Source organism: Microtus oregoni, unplaced genomic scaffold (assembly GCF_018167655.1).
Source record: "Microtus oregoni isolate MIOR12 unplaced genomic scaffold, Mior012 000040F_ref0000088, whole genome shotgun sequence".
NCBI classification, from domain to species: domain Eukaryota; kingdom Metazoa; phylum Chordata; class Mammalia; order Rodentia; family Cricetidae; genus Microtus; species Microtus oregoni.
The window spans coordinates 22,416,306-22,433,548 of record NW_024543207.1 but is presented as its reverse complement, the minus strand read 5'-3'; the positions used below and the strand labels follow the sequence as shown (position 1 = coordinate 22,433,548).

The 17,243-nt window shown below is 42.1% G+C and overlaps 1 protein-coding gene across 3 annotated transcripts in view; it reads left to right on the top strand.

The window, feature by feature from the left end:
• The window catches only part of Cep72 (centrosomal protein 72), a 33,646-nt gene that overhangs the window by 10,570 nt on the left and 5,833 nt on the right, over positions 1-17,243 (top strand). For 2 of the 3 annotated variants that reach the window (XM_041632212.1, XM_041632214.1), the window contains 5 exons: positions 2,103-2,312; positions 3,278-3,582; positions 5,100-5,238; positions 6,553-6,749; positions 9,611-9,737. In XM_041632212.1, coding sequence (XP_041488146.1) covers positions 2,103-2,312; positions 3,278-3,582; positions 5,100-5,238; positions 6,553-6,749; positions 9,611-9,737 — 978 coding nt within the window. The remainder of the gene's footprint in view (positions 1-2,102; positions 2,313-3,277; positions 3,583-5,099; positions 5,239-6,552; positions 6,750-9,610; positions 9,738-17,243) is intronic. The other variant, XM_041632213.1, reaches the window with a different exon arrangement.

Sequence of the window (17,243 nt, the reverse complement as noted above, 5' to 3'; positions counted from 1 at the left end):
CTGCACAGCACAGTGAATCTCCATGGTTTAGGGAGGCTTTGGCTTCAGCGTGGACTTTTGATGCTTATAGTATTGACTTTGAATACTAGTATTTGGTTTATGGAATTAGAAAATGGAAAGTTAATGGATCTAATTTGAATCTAGTCATAATTACGGTTGTTTGAGTATCAATCTCTCTCCGAGCATAGAAAAAATACCTGATATAAACAAGAAAGCTAGATGTCCACAGCACCTGAGGAGGAGCAGTCAATCACTTGGCTCTTACGATATGCCAGTGCTCAGGAACCTGATAGGCCAGTGTACCTACCAGAATCTCAGAACTTCTCACACTGTGAGCTTAATGCACACCAGAGACTTGCTTATAAGCTTTAATGTCTTCTACTCCATGATAGGTTTCCTAGAGCCATTCATGCTGGGGCCAGCAGCTCCTGAGCCATATCTTCCCAATACTGCTGTCCTCAGTCCTCTTAATCCTAGTTCTCCTCATAGGCGTGTGTTTGTTTATAATTTTACCTTGCCTTTTCCCGAAGGGTTTTGATGCAGTGTTGGCCATTTGTGTGCTTTCTCTTTAGTACTTTATAGCCTTCCTGCCCTGTTGTTTAATGGGCTTATTTCTCTTTTCGGTGTTGAATCATACAAATTATGTGTGGATTTTAGTTCTGAGACCTTTCTCTCAATCCATTTATTGATTGCCTTTTCACTTTCATAACAGTGATTCAAAGAACCAATAAGTCCAAGCAGCCCCTTTTTCTATACTAGAATGTGCTGTGTCTTTATGATGCTTTTCCACCTCGTGCTATAGAAAGACAGTCCATATTGAAACAGTACTGAGTGCTGTAAAAGTGCTGCATTACTGGCCACGACCTCGCCCTGTAGTTGTTTTTTTTTTCTTTGTCTTGTTTTGTTTTTAACTCTTTTTCTTTGCTCTTTTGGGGCCCTCTACCCAGCTCCCAAGTAATCACAAGGAGACTTATTCTTTCTTATTATGCCCAGTCTTAGCTTGGCTTGTTGCTAGTCAGTTTTTCTTAACTTAAATTATCCCAGCTACCTTTTGCCTCGGGGCTTTTTACCTTTTTCTATTTCTATCTATCTTTTCTTTTCCTCCATAGCTCTACATGTAGTGGGGTGGCTGGCCCCTGGTGCCCTCTCTTCTCTCTCACATGTTCTCCTTGTATTTATTCTTTCTGCCTGCTAGCCCTGCCTATTCTTTCTCCTGCCTAGCTATTGGCTGTTCACCAAAAATCTGGTGTTTTAGGCAGGCAAAGTAACACAGCTTCATAGAATTAAACAAATGCAACATTAAGAAATGCAACACATATTTTCATCATTAAACAAATATTCCACAGCATAAATGAATGTAACACATCATCAACTAATACTTCACATCTCTCACTTCTAGTTACTCTGAGCATCTATTGAAAGAGTCATCATGTAATAACTCTGGACATTTGTTGAGGCAATTGACTTGCATCTACTTCTGTAGCACAAGTAATAAAAACCAGGAAACAAAAACTGGGGTTCAACCTGAAGATCAGAAAAGCAAAACAGCCTAGTTCTTACCTCTGCCTCAGTCTGAAATGGCAATCCTTCCTTCAGGAATCTCAGAATGAGACTGTGTGTGGGAGCTGTCTCCTCCTATCTTATATTCCTCTCTAGTGCTGGGATTAAAGGCGTGCACCACTACCACCTGGTTTCTATGGCAATCAGTGTGACTACTGGGATTAAAAGTGTGTGTTATCACTGTCTGGTTTGTAAGGCTGACCAGTGGAGCTGTTTTACTGATTTTCAGGCGGGCTTTATTTACTAAAATTCAAATGAAATATCACTACATATTTTCTGATCTGTAAAACTGTCTTCCATACACTGCCACCCCATCTTGGTTACTTGGGATTGAGGCTTGTCACCCTTGACCACTACTGTTTTCCTGTCTGTAGAACTACCTGGAATTCACTGCAGTGCTGACTGCTCTATTAGCATATACTGTCTTCTTTGTCTTATTTAATTGATTTAAGAAAAGTATATTTTATAAATTTCATATTTTCTCACAAACTTAAAATATAATTTTTAATGAAGTAAAACTTAAAATGTTTTTAATAAAATAGAGCCTGGACATCTGTTGAGTCCTTTGTCCATCCAGCACCAGTGTGGGGACTCAGTGAGGAGAGGCCACGAGAAGAAGAAAGGCAACCCCAGAGGGTGCTGTTCGGGCCATTTATCTCAGGACCATCTCTGTGGGGAGCTCGCCCCACAGCACGGAGTGCCAGAGGCCTGCCATGTGAACATGCAGCAAGCCCGCTTCACTGCGCACCCAGGTGATCAGTTACACAGTGTTTGATACAACTCTGACATTTTTTCTGATATCTTTATACATATACTTCATATTCTATATGAAGTTCTGAAATATCATTGAAAAGGATTTGGCACATTGGAATTTATTTTAGACTGCAAGTTTGTAAATTTCTTGGTATTTTCCTACTGTGCCTCTCACATTTCTTCCTATTCCTATCTAGCCCCATAGGCGTACATTTTTTTTCTAAATACACAGGCCAAGCTCATTACAGTAGCTACATTTTTAATACGAAAGATGAGGAAAATTAAATAAGTTAATTGAGAGTACCATGAGCATCTATAGTTTAAGTGTGAAAACTTCCCACATAAGTGAACTTGTTATCTTGAGGCCTCTCTTGTTTTCATCACGTTTGAAGTACAATAGTCAGGGATGTGGCTGTCTAGAATTCTGGGCTGTGGCTAAGCCAGGGTCATACCCCTGTTCAATAACTTCCCTACTTTCATTGTTCTTCCTGAGAGAAGAGCATGTCTACCCCTCCACGAGGATATTAGTGAGCAAGTACAGAGGATGTCCCATTTCAATTGGCCATTTCAGCCCATTTAATTTCTTGGAAATGCACATACGTGATATTGTATCGAGAACTTTGTTGACACATCTGTGCTGTTGAGCTGATGCTGAGCAAATGCTCACAGAAGTCTGGTACTTAACAAGGAGGGATTCTGTCTACTTCATCCAGGCACTCCTCAAAATCCATGTTTTATCACAGTTGCTCCCTGTGTGTCTTCCTCCTTCACCTCGTACTCCTTCCTCTTGTGTGTCTTTTTGTGTATGTGTGTGCATAGATACTCATGTGTTTGTTGCATATGCCTGTGTTTGATTGACACACATTCACATTTATAAGTATGTATTTTTTAATTATAATATCAGCCTTTACATCCCAAAGAATTCAGTTTAATGAGGATTCTGCTCACTCTCTCTGTATTATAGACTCTGTGGATGTTGAGGACTGTGGTTCATCTTCTCAGAAGTCAAGTTTGTCATCACAAAATATATTAAATCCTTTGCCTGTTCCTGAGAAGTACAGAAAGCGAAGGATGCCTGGTGGGAGATTCCAGGTGCCTTCAGACCGGGAGTGTCTGAGCTGCTTAGAGAGGCCTGATGGGCCCTCCGGCCTCGAGGACAGTCTGAGCATACAGGATGGCTTGGAGAGCCACAGTCAGGTGACCATGTCTCATCCTGAGGCTTTGGAGGCTGAAGAGCAGATGTCTCATGGCACAAGTGACCCCAGAGTGGTGAGCAGCTGGAGTAGAGGGGTCAGCAGCTAGAGACGTGCCTCATTCCCGCCAAGTGTGTTCCAGCGCTTGGTACTTGATCCTCATGCTGCGTTGTTGTAGTGCTCTGGTTCTGAGGGGCAAGCACAGCCACAGCCTGATTTCCCCATATTTAATTTGTCTCAGAACCTGGAGTCAGGCTTTATGGCAGGCTGAATCATCAGTGACTGTCATGAAGGGAGAATCCTGGAAATACATGTTATGGTTTCTCAAAGATTCATTCCTGCTGAGGGGATTAAGACCTCCCATACCCTCAAGGACCTACAGGCTTCAGGAACTGCTTCATTTGGCTTAGAGGCTACAGGGGATTCAGGGTGGTTGATTCTCTGATTGGTCCTAAGCTGCACCTGAGGTAAAGCAAGGGCAGCTTGTACCAGACCTTTTCTACTGGGTCACCACCCAGTTCCCAGATCATGACATAGAAACTTCTCATTAGTCATAAGGCTCAGCTCGTTTCTGGCTAGCTCTTTTTAACCTAAAGTAACTTGTTTCTCCTTATCCACCTTTGGCCTTGGGACTTTTTACTTTTCTCTCCTTCTCTCTGTCTTGCGTTCACTACTTGTATCTGACTGGCCGCTGCCTGGCTTCTTCCCTGGTTGTGTCCCTCGCTCTGCTCTGCTCTTCTCTTCTCTTCTCTTCTCTTCTCTTCTCTTCTCTTCTCTTCTCTTCTCTCCTTTTCAAGCATAGATTTCTCCTCCTATTTATTCTCTGCCTGCCAGCCTCACCTGTTCTTTCTCTGCCTCGCTATTTTTTGTTTAGTTCTTTATTAGACCAATAAGGTCCTTTAGGCAGGCAAGGTAAAATAGATACAACACATCTTTACATAATTAAACACACTTCCTTACATCGTTAAACAAAGAAGATAAAGGCTGGGTGGTGCACACCTTTAATCCCAGCACTCGTTAGGCAGAGACAGGTGGATCTCTCTGAGTTTGAGCCTGGTCTACAGAGTGAATTCCAGGACAGCCAGGACTGTTACACAGAGAAACTCTTTGAAAAACCAAACAAAAAACTTAAATAAATGCAGCATAAACAAATGTAACACACCTTTGCACAGTTAAAGTAATAATCCAAGTATAAACAAATACAGCACATCTTTGCCCAGTTAAAATGATATTCCGCAACAGAAGCTGGCTATTTGGAGCCACAGTTAAGGTCACTCCTGGGATTTCTGAACCATGTTAGAGACAATGGCTAGTTGACTACAAAGTGTTAGTTCTGGGGGATGCTTTCGTATGTGATGTGACCATGATGATTTGGAAAGAAGGAAACAGGAGAGGGGAGTGCTGTGCTGTTACAGCCTCGTGAGGGGCCAGCGTCACAAACGGGTGTCTCTTCTCAGCTCAAGGTTCTGCCCCTGGACACACTTCTTCCACAAAGGAGACAAGCGTTTTATAATCAGTCATGTTGCACTAGAGACCTAGTTTTCACAGTGAGCTGCCAGCTTAAAGCCGGTCTTGTGATTGTCTTCATCATAGCTGTCTCCTAAACTCTGCTCGGCTGTGGTGCCTGAGCAGAGGCCTGCTCTGGAAGTGGCACTCCTGGAGGCGCTCCTCGATCTAATAGACAGGTGTGCAAGCGGCAGTGGATCCCTGCATGGCAATGAGGCGTTCCTTGGTGAGTCCTGGCAGCATCTACTAAGCTGTCTGCTGTCTTCTGATTTTCTATGTGCATCTGGTTGAGGACAGGGCCCTGGATTCACAAAACTTCAGGTATGTGATAGGAACCCAACAAGACTGTCTTCCCTAGTGGAGATTAGGTAGGTCTGTTTCCTTCTGCAGACTGGAGATTCAGCATGAGAGTGTGCTGGGGTTCCTCATGCAGTGTTGTGCTCCAGGCCTAGGCGATGATTGCCTCCTCCAGAAGCCTGGGCTACAAGGAGTGTCCTTTTGGATTCAGGCTCATCAGCACTGAGATGCCTAAGCTACTGCCTGCCATGGCTCCTGTCTTAGTCAGGGTTACTATTCTGTGATAGAACACATAACCATAACCAAAGCAACTTGAGGAGGAAAAGGTTTATTTGGCTGACTCTTCCACATCACAGTTTATCCTTAAAGGAAGTCAGGACAGGAACTCAGAGTAGGAACCTGGAGGCAGGAGCTGATGTAGAGGCCATGAAGGGTGCTGCTTACTGCCCTGCCCCTCTTGGCTTGTTTCTTCCAGAACCAGCACCACCCTCCCAGGGGTGCCCCTACATGGGCTGGACCCTCCACCATTAATCACTCATTAAGGAAATGACCTACAGGCTTGCCTACAGCCCCATCTTATCAAGCATTTTCTTAATTGAGGCTCCCACAGATGACTTTAGCTTGTGTCGTGTTGACTTAAGGTAGCCAACAGTTCCTGACCTCCCCTTGAGGTTGTGACCTTTTTACTTATTCCTGGATCAGAAACCCTGGGAACAACTGTACATTTATCCTTTAACCAGGGCCAGTGTCTTGCTGCAGCAGAAGTGATCCATGGTAGCTGTGATGCTCACAATGCCCTTGCCTCCTTGGAGCTTTCAGGCCAAGCTACATCTTCCTGATGTGGCCTCCTAGTATATGTGTCCTTCTCTCAAAGGTTGCCTTTTTTGTAATTAAAAGCCATGTTCATTCTTAGCTGGGCAGTGGTGGCAAACACCTTTAATCCCAGCACTCAGGAGGCAGAAACAGGCGGATCTCTGAGTTCGAGGCCAGCCCAGTCTACAAGAGCTAGTTCCAGGACAGGTTCAAAACTACAGAGAAACCCTGTCTCGAAAAAAAAAAAAAATGAAAAAATGTTCATTTCTCATAGAGAGGCAATCAAGGTACCAGTGTCTGGGTTTTTTGTTGTTGTTATTTTTTTTTTCCTGTCCTCTGCTTTCAGATCACATAGCTATGTAGTGAGGATTTTTTTTTATATTCCATTTTTTAGCTATGATATGGTAACTCTACTTCCTTTGACTTCTAGCTCAGGCCAGGCATGTTTTGGCATCTCTTCAAGAGTTCACAGTGGCTCGGGACAGTTCAGCACTTGAAAAGGAAGGAATTAGTTACCTGTCTCTTGAAAATAAGTCCCTGCAAAGCCGCCTTGCTGAGCAGCAGCAACAGTATACTGCCGTAGTGAACAAGGTGACGGCAGAGCTCAACAATTCGAAGAGGGAGCTGGTGAGCTGTGTTCCCTACTGTTTTCATTTGTTCACGGGTCGGACCTCAGGACAAGGACCTCAGGACAAGGGCAGCGCTGACTCTTGTGCTCACAGCTACTGTTGGGCTCTCTTGTTGGAAATACTATGTTAAGAAATGTTACTTTGTTTAACTCTATGAAGCTGTGATACTTTGCCTGTCTAGAACACCTGGTGGTCTAATAAAGATCTGAATAGCAAGGCAGGAGAAAGGATAGGCAGGACTGGCAGGCAGAGAGAAGATATAGAAGGAGAAGTAGCCAGAGAAGGAGGAGAACATCAGGGGGTCAGACATCCAGCTACACAGCAGTCCGTGAAGAGTAAGATTTACAGAAGAGAACAGGAAAAGCCCAGAGGCAAAAGGTAGAATAATGTAAGTTAAGAAAAGCTGGCATGAAACAAACCAAGCTAAGGCCAGGCATTCATAACTAAGAATAAGTCTCCATGTGATTTATTTGGGAGCTGGGTAGTGGCCCCGCAAAAAGAGCCAAAAGATAAAAAGCATCATAATACTACATACACTCCCCCTTGCTGCTCCAGGACCAAGCAGTTTCCCCTATTAGCAGTTCTTTTCTCCAGGGCTTCCCCTGACTGTTTCACACCCAGATTCCAGAAAACAGTGAACTTATGATGATATTGTTGCTGATTGTCAAACTTCTGCCTGGCACTGTCTTCTCAGAGAGTCTGCATGGAAGAGATGGGAGAAGAAGAAACGAACCAGACTCATTTTGTCACTGGCATAGGCTACATAAGGTTCCGATTAGCTAGGTCATCTGTGGTCTTTGCTCTGTTCTGCACCAACCAGACAACATTTGAAGGTTGTGTCTGAGTCTAGGGGACTCTCTAACAGCAGGTGGTACCCAGAAAGAACTATACAAACTTGGATGTCACCTCTAATTTGATTCTTATGGGATTGTATCATTTGTACAGTATTGGGGTGCCCTCATTTCTTTTAAGTTTATGCTGATAGTTACATCAAAGGCAGAAGGGTCAGACCACAGAGCCACCTGTGAGTGCACCCACCAGAGCAAGTATTAATTGTCTGCTTAGCTTTGTGGCTTTGTAGTTTATAATAACCTCAAAATGAGCCTTGAACCAACATGCTGTGGCCAGCCTCTGCAATAGAATGAGATTAAGTAAGCACAAATCAGTTGCCAAGGCTCAAAACTCTCATCTGAAAGCCTGGCCCGCCAGGATGTTCTTCCAGGCTCCCTCACAGAAACTCTTGATGCCATGTGGGCCTCTGTATGGGCTGCAGGAGTTTTTATGATACCAAGAAGGGGTTGCCAGTCTGTCCCCACTGCCAGTGTGTTTTGGTCCATCCCTGGCAAGGTGAGCACCTAGGAACTGTGTGCACTCTAAGCCAGTGGGTTCCTGTAGCAACTGCCTGGCTTGCCTCCTGTACTGGTCACTTTATCTGTAAAATAGATGGATGTACCGCAGTATTTCTGGGGGAAAGTTTAAAGTTGCCTTTAAATATCTTCATTTTGGGAAGATCTGCATAAGAGATGACACTTGAAACCTCAATTTAGAGAAAATGAAAGAACAATGAACTGACACAGATGGTCTCTGGTATTGGAAACACTGTGGATCTCCTGCATGTGCACACAACTCTGGCGTCTGGAGAGAGCCCTAGCCCAGTGAGCCTTGACTGCTGTGCTGTGCTGAGTATTGTCTCTGTGGGATTGTTGGCCCCATGGGACACAGCATAGTCTTACAAGAAAACCATAAAGTAGTACCTGCTGGATCTGGAACAGCGGCACCCAGAAGTCAGTATTGCCCTGCTGCAGTATGGAAGTAATGCACAGAAGTACCTGTGCTAAAGGGCAACCTGAAGTGTCAGGACAGGAACAGGTCTGAGTTAGTGAGCTGAGGCACTGGGAAAGAGCATGTGAGGGACCAACAAGAGAGGTAGGAGCTGGCACAACCCACTGCTGAGAGCTAGTGCCAGAAAGAAGAGCCTGTGTGGGTCCTCATTGTGAGGTGCTTTGAAAGAAGATTTAAAGCTGCAGCTGAGAGAAATGGTTTTGGGTCTGGCAATCAGCCTTTATTAGGGGGCATCATGCCTAGTGGGTATAGACGTGCAGAGAGGGTAGGGTTGAAACACACAGAATAAGCTCACCCATTTCCTGTGAACTGTACTTGGTTCTTGATGTATTGCTAGTTTTCACTCCTCTTCTCCAACCCCTAAGCTGCAGGCAGGTGAGTACAGATGTGTGGGAGCCCTGACTTCACAGGCAGCTAGCATGACTCCTGTCAAGAAGCCTGGTAACTTGTACCACCTTTGCAACAGCTGCAATTATGACGCTGATGGTAGTCTTGGTCTCTGTCTTATGTTCCATTCTTAACAGCCCAGTTTGTGTTCAGCATTTTCCCTGCCTACGAAGATAGTAAGGAGCCCAGGCCTCAGTTCCTACTTGTGATAGGGGATTACTGATAGAATTCCACACATTTGTAGACTGAGAAGCCATATCATAATGGAGTTCCCATAGGAAGGATGCTAATAATATTGACTAGTATAGAGGCCCTGGGGATCCCTGTGACAATGGGATCCTCATGGAAAGAGAGGGCCCAGTCATTGCTCTTCTGAATTCCTCTGGTGTATGCCCCATTCCCTTCTCTCCTTTCCTTGTGTCCTTTTGCTTCCAGTGGGTAATTAGGGTACTCTACTGGTGGGATAATATGCTGGAGAGTATGATTCTTGCTTTGTATTGTGATTCAGAATTATACTATAGCATATTCTCCCACCAGTAGGATATCCTACTGATTGTCCCGAATTTTATTCCATTCATTAAATATACTGACTAAACTTGACTTGTCTGCATTTGTTTTCTGTACCTCTAGGACACATTGAGACAACATTTAGACAAATCTTTGGAAGAGAATAGTAACTTAAAATCTCTTCTGTTCAACGTGAAAAAAGAAGTAAAAAACTCTGACACTTCAACTGCATTAACTTTGCAGATCACTGGTAAGTACACAGTTTATTTGGTAATACTGCTTGGTAAAATTTGAGTGTTCATGCATGCATAGGGTAGACATTGTTCTAAGTCACTTTATGCCAGGAATTGGAATCAGTAAATACTGACAGAGTAGGTCTGGAGACCCAGCCCAATTGTTAATGGCTGCCTCTAGCAGCTCATCTGGGGCAGAATGTGGAAGTAACTTTTTGGCTGTTTCCACCACCATCTGAATCTTGACTCTTCTTGAAACTTTAAAGAGCCAGGAGGTAACTGCCTCATGCCTGATCCTTTGCACCATAGCCTTTGCCACACGAAGCTCCATGGGTGGGGAGTGCCACCCAGGTCTGACTCTTGAGTCAAGGTCTCCTCAGATCTCTTGCTGCTCATTATCAATGGGGTGTTTGTTGAATAATAATAGTTCTTTATTTTCCTTTTTTTTAAGTTAGAGGGGATTTTTGTTTTGTTTGGGGAAGATATCTTTCCTCAGGTGCCATCTCATTTATTTTTCTCTTTTGAGATTATAATATGTCATTTTTCCATTCCCTTTCCTCCCTCAAGACTCTCCCATATACCACTTTCTTTCAAATTCATGCCCTCCTTTTTCATTCATTGTTGTTACATGCATATATATGTATGTATATATACTCCCAAATATAACCTGTTCAGTCTATAGAATGTTACTTGTATGTATGTTTTTAGGGCTGACCATTTGGTATTAGGTAATTTCTCTGGGAAAGACTATTCTCCTACTCCCAGAATTCCCTAGTTGGCTATAGTTCTTTGTGTAGGGTTTAAAGTTTTGTGGTCTTTCCCCATCCATGTAGGCATGTCTGTTGTTCATCTCATGTTTAAGCAGTCATGTTGACAAGACTTTATGGGTGTAGCTTCTGACATTACCAGGAGACACAGTATCATAGCAAGCCCCTTGATCCTCTGGCTCTTACAGCCTTCCCCAACCCCCTCCCTTCCACAATGTTTCCTGAAACTTAATTGTGGTGAGTTGTTTGTAGATGTATCTATTGGGATTGGGATCTACAATTTTGCATTCTGACTGGCTGTTGTTTTCTATAATGGTCTCCATCTGTTGGAAAGAGATGTTTCCTTGATAAGGAGTGAGGGCTACACTGTGGCTATAAGGACAAATAAGATATAAAGTGTAGTTAGGGATTATGCTGGTTTGGTAAAGTGATGGTTGTTAGTTTTCCTCCAGGATTCATGACTTCACTAGCCCTCAGTAGTTGACTAGGTTTCCAGTACCAGACATGATTTCCGTCTTGTTGAGTGGGTCTTAGATCCATAATGAGAGCTATTGGTTGCTGCCATGGTGTGTATGCCATACTCTGCATACTTAGGGCTAATTGTGCTAGTCGGTTCTGTGAGACAGACCTGTGTTGTTCTAGCCTTGCCCTCAGTTCTAGTGTGATGCTCTTTATTGCTGACCTAACATGAGTTTTCTGACGTTCTGTAATTCTAGCTCAGGCTGCTCTTTATTTCTGGTCTCATTTTCTGTTTGTCTTTACTCATTTTAAATGCTGGGTGGAGGGTGTACCTGTTTTGTGGACCTGACTTTCGAGAACTGTGGTTCCTCACACTCCTGCTGTGGCTGCAGGCTTTTCTGTCACTCATTTTACATGACACTTGTCCTCTGTGATTTCAAGGAGATAGCACCTTTTTTGTCTGTATGGATCAGAAATACTACTACCTTCTTTTTTTTTGGCTAGTCAGCTTGTTTATTAAACCAATCACCGTGACATATATTCACACAGTGTAAAGATATATTCCACAGCATTTATCATTTTTTTCAAAATATAGGAAGGCTTTAACTTTAATATATAGTAAAATTATATACAACAAAATAGTTATCAAGTAAGAATTACAATTACAACATCTAGTCCATTTGTATTTTGCAAAATTAGTTGTTATTGTAGCATGCATTGTTTATAGCTGGGTATGACTGTTGACACATTCTCTCCTCTAACATCTTGCATAGCTCCTTCTGGCAGTGAGGGCACTAAGCAATGCTTTTATTGAGCACAGACTTTGTCCCAACAGAGCCAGATACTTCTGACTGTAGTGGACTCAGTACAACCCCACATAGTGCCAGGCCTGTAGGGCAGCCCTCAGGCTGCCTCCTGAGGCACCCACAGAGCTCTTCTGGTTTTTTATTCATTTTATTGAGCTCTACATTCTTCTCTGCTCCCCTCCCTGTCTATCCTCTCCCTTTCCATCCTCTCCCATGGTCCCCATGCTCCCAATTTACTCAGGAGATCTTGCCTTTTTCTACTTCCTACGTAGATTAGATCTACGTATGTCTCTCTTAGGGTCCTCATTGTTGTCTAGGTTCTGTGGGATTGTGATTTGTGGGCTGGCTTTCTTTGCTTTATGTTTAAAAACCACTTATGGGTGAGTACATGTGATAACTGTCTTCCTGGGTCTAGGTTACCTTACTCAATATGATGTGTTCTAGCTCCATCCATTTGCCTGCAAATTTCAAAATGTGTTGTACTCCATTGTGTAAATGTACCACATTTTCCTTATCCATTCTTTGGTCGAGTGGCATTTAGGTTGTTTCCAGGTTCATAGCAGCATTGTTTGTCATAGCTCTCCTCTGATGAACTGGGTTAACAGGGGTTCATGATTGCTTGAACTGCTTTCTTGAAAGCATGAGTAGGCTGGCATCCCAAGTGTGCAGCAGTTGTGCTTCCTAGTTTGAACTTACAGATAGGGCTTAAGATCACCCATTTTTTTGTATTGTAAAACAAGAAGCCCGAAGGTTCAGGCAGAAAGACTGTAAGTGTTAGAGAAAGTAGATCTCTGTAGTAAATGAGTATTTGCTATACATGACAGAGCAATTGTGCTCATGAACTCACAGAATCCACATTTACGTGCATGAGATTTGCAGAAGATCAAACCAGCTAAAAACCAGCATGGATGAGAAAGGGGCTCATGGATTCACACCCTTATCTAAGGAGTAAGAATTACATTTATAATATCCAGTCCATTTGCATTGGAAAATTCAGTGAAAATACTCCAAATACTTCATTATCTCCTCTATCATGGTGTGTTCAAAGTTGGGTACCTAATTTACTTTCTATCATAACTTATATTATCAGCCAAACATTATCTTTTTAGACCTCAAAACATTTTCTTAAGTAAATAATTTAAACTTTTATGTTTCTCAACCTTATAAACTTTACATCCCTTATGTAAATTTCTTTTCTGAATTTGGTAACAAAGAAAACTATAACTATTTTCACCTTCAATTCCATCAGAGACTTGAGAAGGATATAATATTACCTGAGTAAACAAGAAGTACAGAGCAAGTAACTTCCAAAACTATAGAAATGACAGAAGCAGCTGACTGCCTGGATAGTCACCCAAAATTTCTCCACAATGTTGGGACATCTCTCTTTTTTCTCCAGGCCTAGAACATGTGACAGACATTTCTGTAAAGCAGGAATTTTTAAGGATTGATACACCTTGTCTGGGCGAAGTTCAGCAGTCTTTTTTTTTTTCTTTGTGTCCTGCTTATCCAGTTTGTTGAGGCAAGGGCAGCTTCTTGTCTAAATGGCTGACTTTGCCACAATAAAAAATGAACTCCCATGGATGTTCTTTGATGCTCATCATCTTTTGATGAAGTAGATTTGTGCTCAGAAGCAGATGTGTCTCACTCTATCCAGGTCTCGTAAGGTGAGCATCCAAACTGCCTAGGCTCCCACAAAGCCAGTGCGTGCAGTAGGATCAAAAACCCACTGCCATTGTTCTTGAATTCTCAGTATTCCTCATTGTCCGCTATGTTCAGCTAGTCCGGATTTATCCCATGCTTTTTCAGACCTAGGCCAGCTGGCCTTGGTGAGATCGCAATAGAACATCCCCATTGTCTTAGTGTGTGGGTGCACCCCTCGTGGTCCTGAGTTCCTTGCTCGTGCTCCCTCTCCTTCTGCTCCTGATTTGGACCTTGAGATTTCTGTCCGGTGCTCCCATGTGGGTCTCTGTCTCTGTCTCCTTTCATCGCCTGATGAAGGTTAATATTCATGAGGATGCCTATGTGTTGGTCTTTGGATTCACCTTCTTATTTAGCTTCTCTAGGAACATGAATTATAAGCTCAATGTCCTTTATTTATGGCTAGAAACCAAATATGAGTGAGTACATCCCATGTTCCTCTTTTTGGGTCTGGCTTACCTCACTCAGGATAGTGTTTTCTATTTCCATCCATTTGTATGCAAAATTCAAGAAGTCCTTGTTTTTTACTGCTGAGTAATACTCTAATATGTATATATTCCATACTTTCTTCATCCATTCTTCCGTTGAAGGGCATCTAGGTTGTTTCCAGGTTCTGGCTATTACAAACAATGCTGCCATGAACATAGTTGAGCATATACTTTTGTTGTATGATAGGGCCTCTCTTGGGTATATTCCCAAGAGTGGTATTGCTGGATCCAGGGGTAGGTTGATCCCGAATTTCCTGAGAAACCGAAACACTGCTTTCCAGAGTGGTTACACAAGTTTGCATTCCCACCAGCAATGGGTGAGTGTACCCCTTTCTCCACAACCTCTCCAGCAAAGGCTATCATTGGTGTTTTTGATTTTAGCCATTCTGACAGGTGTAAGATGGTATCTTAAAGTTGTCTTGATTTGCATTTCCCTGATCGCTAAGGAAGTTGAGCATGACCTTAAGTGTCTTTTGGCCATTTGAAGTTCTTCTGTTGAGAATTCTCTGTTCAACTCAGTGCCCCATTTTATAATTGGGTTGATTAGCCTTTTGCGATCTAGTTTCTTGAGTTCTTTATATATTTTGGAGATCAAACCTTTGTCAGTTGCAGGGTTGGTGAAGATCTTCTCCCAGTCAGTGGGTTGCCTTTTTGTCTTAGTGACAGTGTCCTTTGCTTTACAGAAGCTTCTCAGCCTCAGGAAGTCCCATTAATTCAATGATGCCCTTAGTGTCTGTGCTGCTGGGGTTATACGTAGGAAGTGGTCTCCTGTGCCCATGTGTTGTAGAGTACTTCCCACTTTCTCTTCTATCAGGTTCAGTGTGTTCGGACTGATATTGAGGTCTTTAATCCATTTGGACTTGAGTTTTGTGCATGGTGATAGATATGGATCTATTTTCATTCTTCTACAGATTGACATCCAGTTTTGCCAGCACAATTTGTTGAAGATGCTCTCTTTTTTCCATTGTATACTTTTAGCTCCTTTATCGAAAATGAGGTGTTCATAGGTTTGTGGGTTAATGTCAGGGTCTTCTATTCAATTCCATTGGTCGACTTCTCTGTTTTTATGCCAATACCAAGCTGTTTTCAATACTGTAGCTCTGTAATAGAGTTTGAAGTCAGGGATGGTAATGCCTCCAGACAATCCTTTATTGTATAAGATTGTTTTGGCTATCCTGGGTTTTTTGTTTTTCCATATAAAGTTGATTATTGTCTTCTCCAGATCTGTGAAGAATTTTGATGGGATTTTGATGGGGATTGCATTGAATCTATAGATTGCTTTTGGTAGAATTGCCATTTTTACTATGTTGATCCTCCCAATCCAAGAGCAAGGGAGGTCTTTCCATTTTCTGGTGTCTTCTTCAATTTCTTTCTTCAAAGACTTATAGTTCTTGTCAAATAGATCTTTCACTTCCTTGGTCAGGGTTACCCCAAGATATTTTATGCTATTTGTGGCTATCGTGAAAGGTGATGCTTCTCTGATTTCCCTCTCTGCTTCCTTATCCTTAGTGTATAGGAAGGCAACTGATTTTTTGGAGTTGATCTTGTATCCTGCCACATTACTAAAGGTGTTTATCAGCTGTAGGAGTTCTTTGGTAGAATTTTTGGGGTCGCTTATGTACACTATCATATCATCTGCAAATAACGAAAGCTTAACTTCTTCCTTTCCAATACGAATCCCCTTGATCTCCTTATGTTGTCTTATTGCTATTGCTAGAATTTCAAGCACTATATTGAAGAGGTATGGAGAGAGTGGATATCCTTGTCGTGTTCCTGATTTTAGTGGGATGGCTTTGAGTTTTTCTCCGTTTAATTTAATGTTAGCTGTTGGCTTGCTGTAAATAGCTTTTATTATATTTAGGTAGGACCCTTGTATCCCTATTCTCTCCAAGACCTTTATCATAAAGGGGTGTTGAATTTTGTCGAATGCTTTTTCAGCATCTAATGAAATGATCATATGGTTTTTTTCTTTCAGTTTATTTATATGGTGGATTACATTGATAGATTTTCGTATGTTGAACCAGCCCTGCATCTCTGGGATGAAGCCTACTTGATCATAATGGATAATTTTTCTTATGTGTTCTTGGATTCGGTTTGCCAGTATTTTATTGAAAATTTTTGCGTCGATGTTCATGAGTGAGATAGACCTGTAATTCTCTTTCTTGGTTGGGTCTTTTTGTGGTTTTGGTATCAGGGTAACTGTAGCTTCATAAAAGGAATTTGGCAATGACTCTTCTGTTTCTATATTGTGAAATACATTAAGGAGTATAGGTATTAGTTCTTCTTGGAAGTTCTGGTAGAATTCTGCATTGAAACCATCTGGTCCTGGGCTTTTTTTCGAAGGGAGATTTTTGATAACCATTTCTAATTCTTCGCGAGTAACCGGTCTATTTAGATCATTCACCTGGTCTTGGTTTAGCTTTGGTATAGGGTACTTATTTAAAAAAATGTCCATTTCTTTTGTATTTTCCAGTTTTGTGGCATACAGGCTTTTGTAGTAAGATCTAATGATTCTCTGAATTTCCTCTGTGTCTGTGGTTATGTCCCCCTTTTCATTTCTGATCTTATTTATTTGCGTGTTCTCTCTCTGTCGTTTAATTAGTTTGGATAGGGGTTTGTCGATCTTGTTGATTTTCTCCAAGAACCAGCTTTTTGTTTCATTGAATCTTTGGACTGTTTTCTGTTTTTCTATTTTGTTGATTTCAGCCCTCAGTTTTATTATTTCCAGTCTTCTACTTCTCCTGGGCACGTCTGCTTCTTTTTTTTCTAGAGCTTTCAGGTGTGTTTTTAAGTCCCCAATGTATGCATTCTCCGTTTTCTTTAAGTGGGCACTTAGTGCTATGAACTTTCCTCTTAGCACTGCTTTCATTGTGTCCCATAGGTTTGAGTACGTTGTCCCTTTATTTTCATTAAATTCAAGGAAGACTTTAATTTCTTTCTTGATTTCTTCCTTGACCCAGGTGTGGTTCAGTAGTTGACTGTTCAGTTTCCATGAGTTTGTCGGTTTTTTGAGGGCAGCGTGGTTGTTGCCTTCTAACTTTAATCCGTGATGATCTGATAAGACACAGGTGGACACTGATATTTTTTTGTATCTGTGGAGGTTTCCTTTGTTTCCGAGTATGTGGTCAATTTTTGAGAAGGTTCCATGAGCTGCAGAGAAGAAGGTATATTCTTTCCTATTTGGGTGGAATGTTCTATAAATGTCTGTTAAGTCCATTTGCTTCATTACCTCCAATAATTCTCTTAATTCTCTATTAGGTTTCTGTCTGATTGACCTGTCCCTTGGAGAGAGAGGTGTGTTG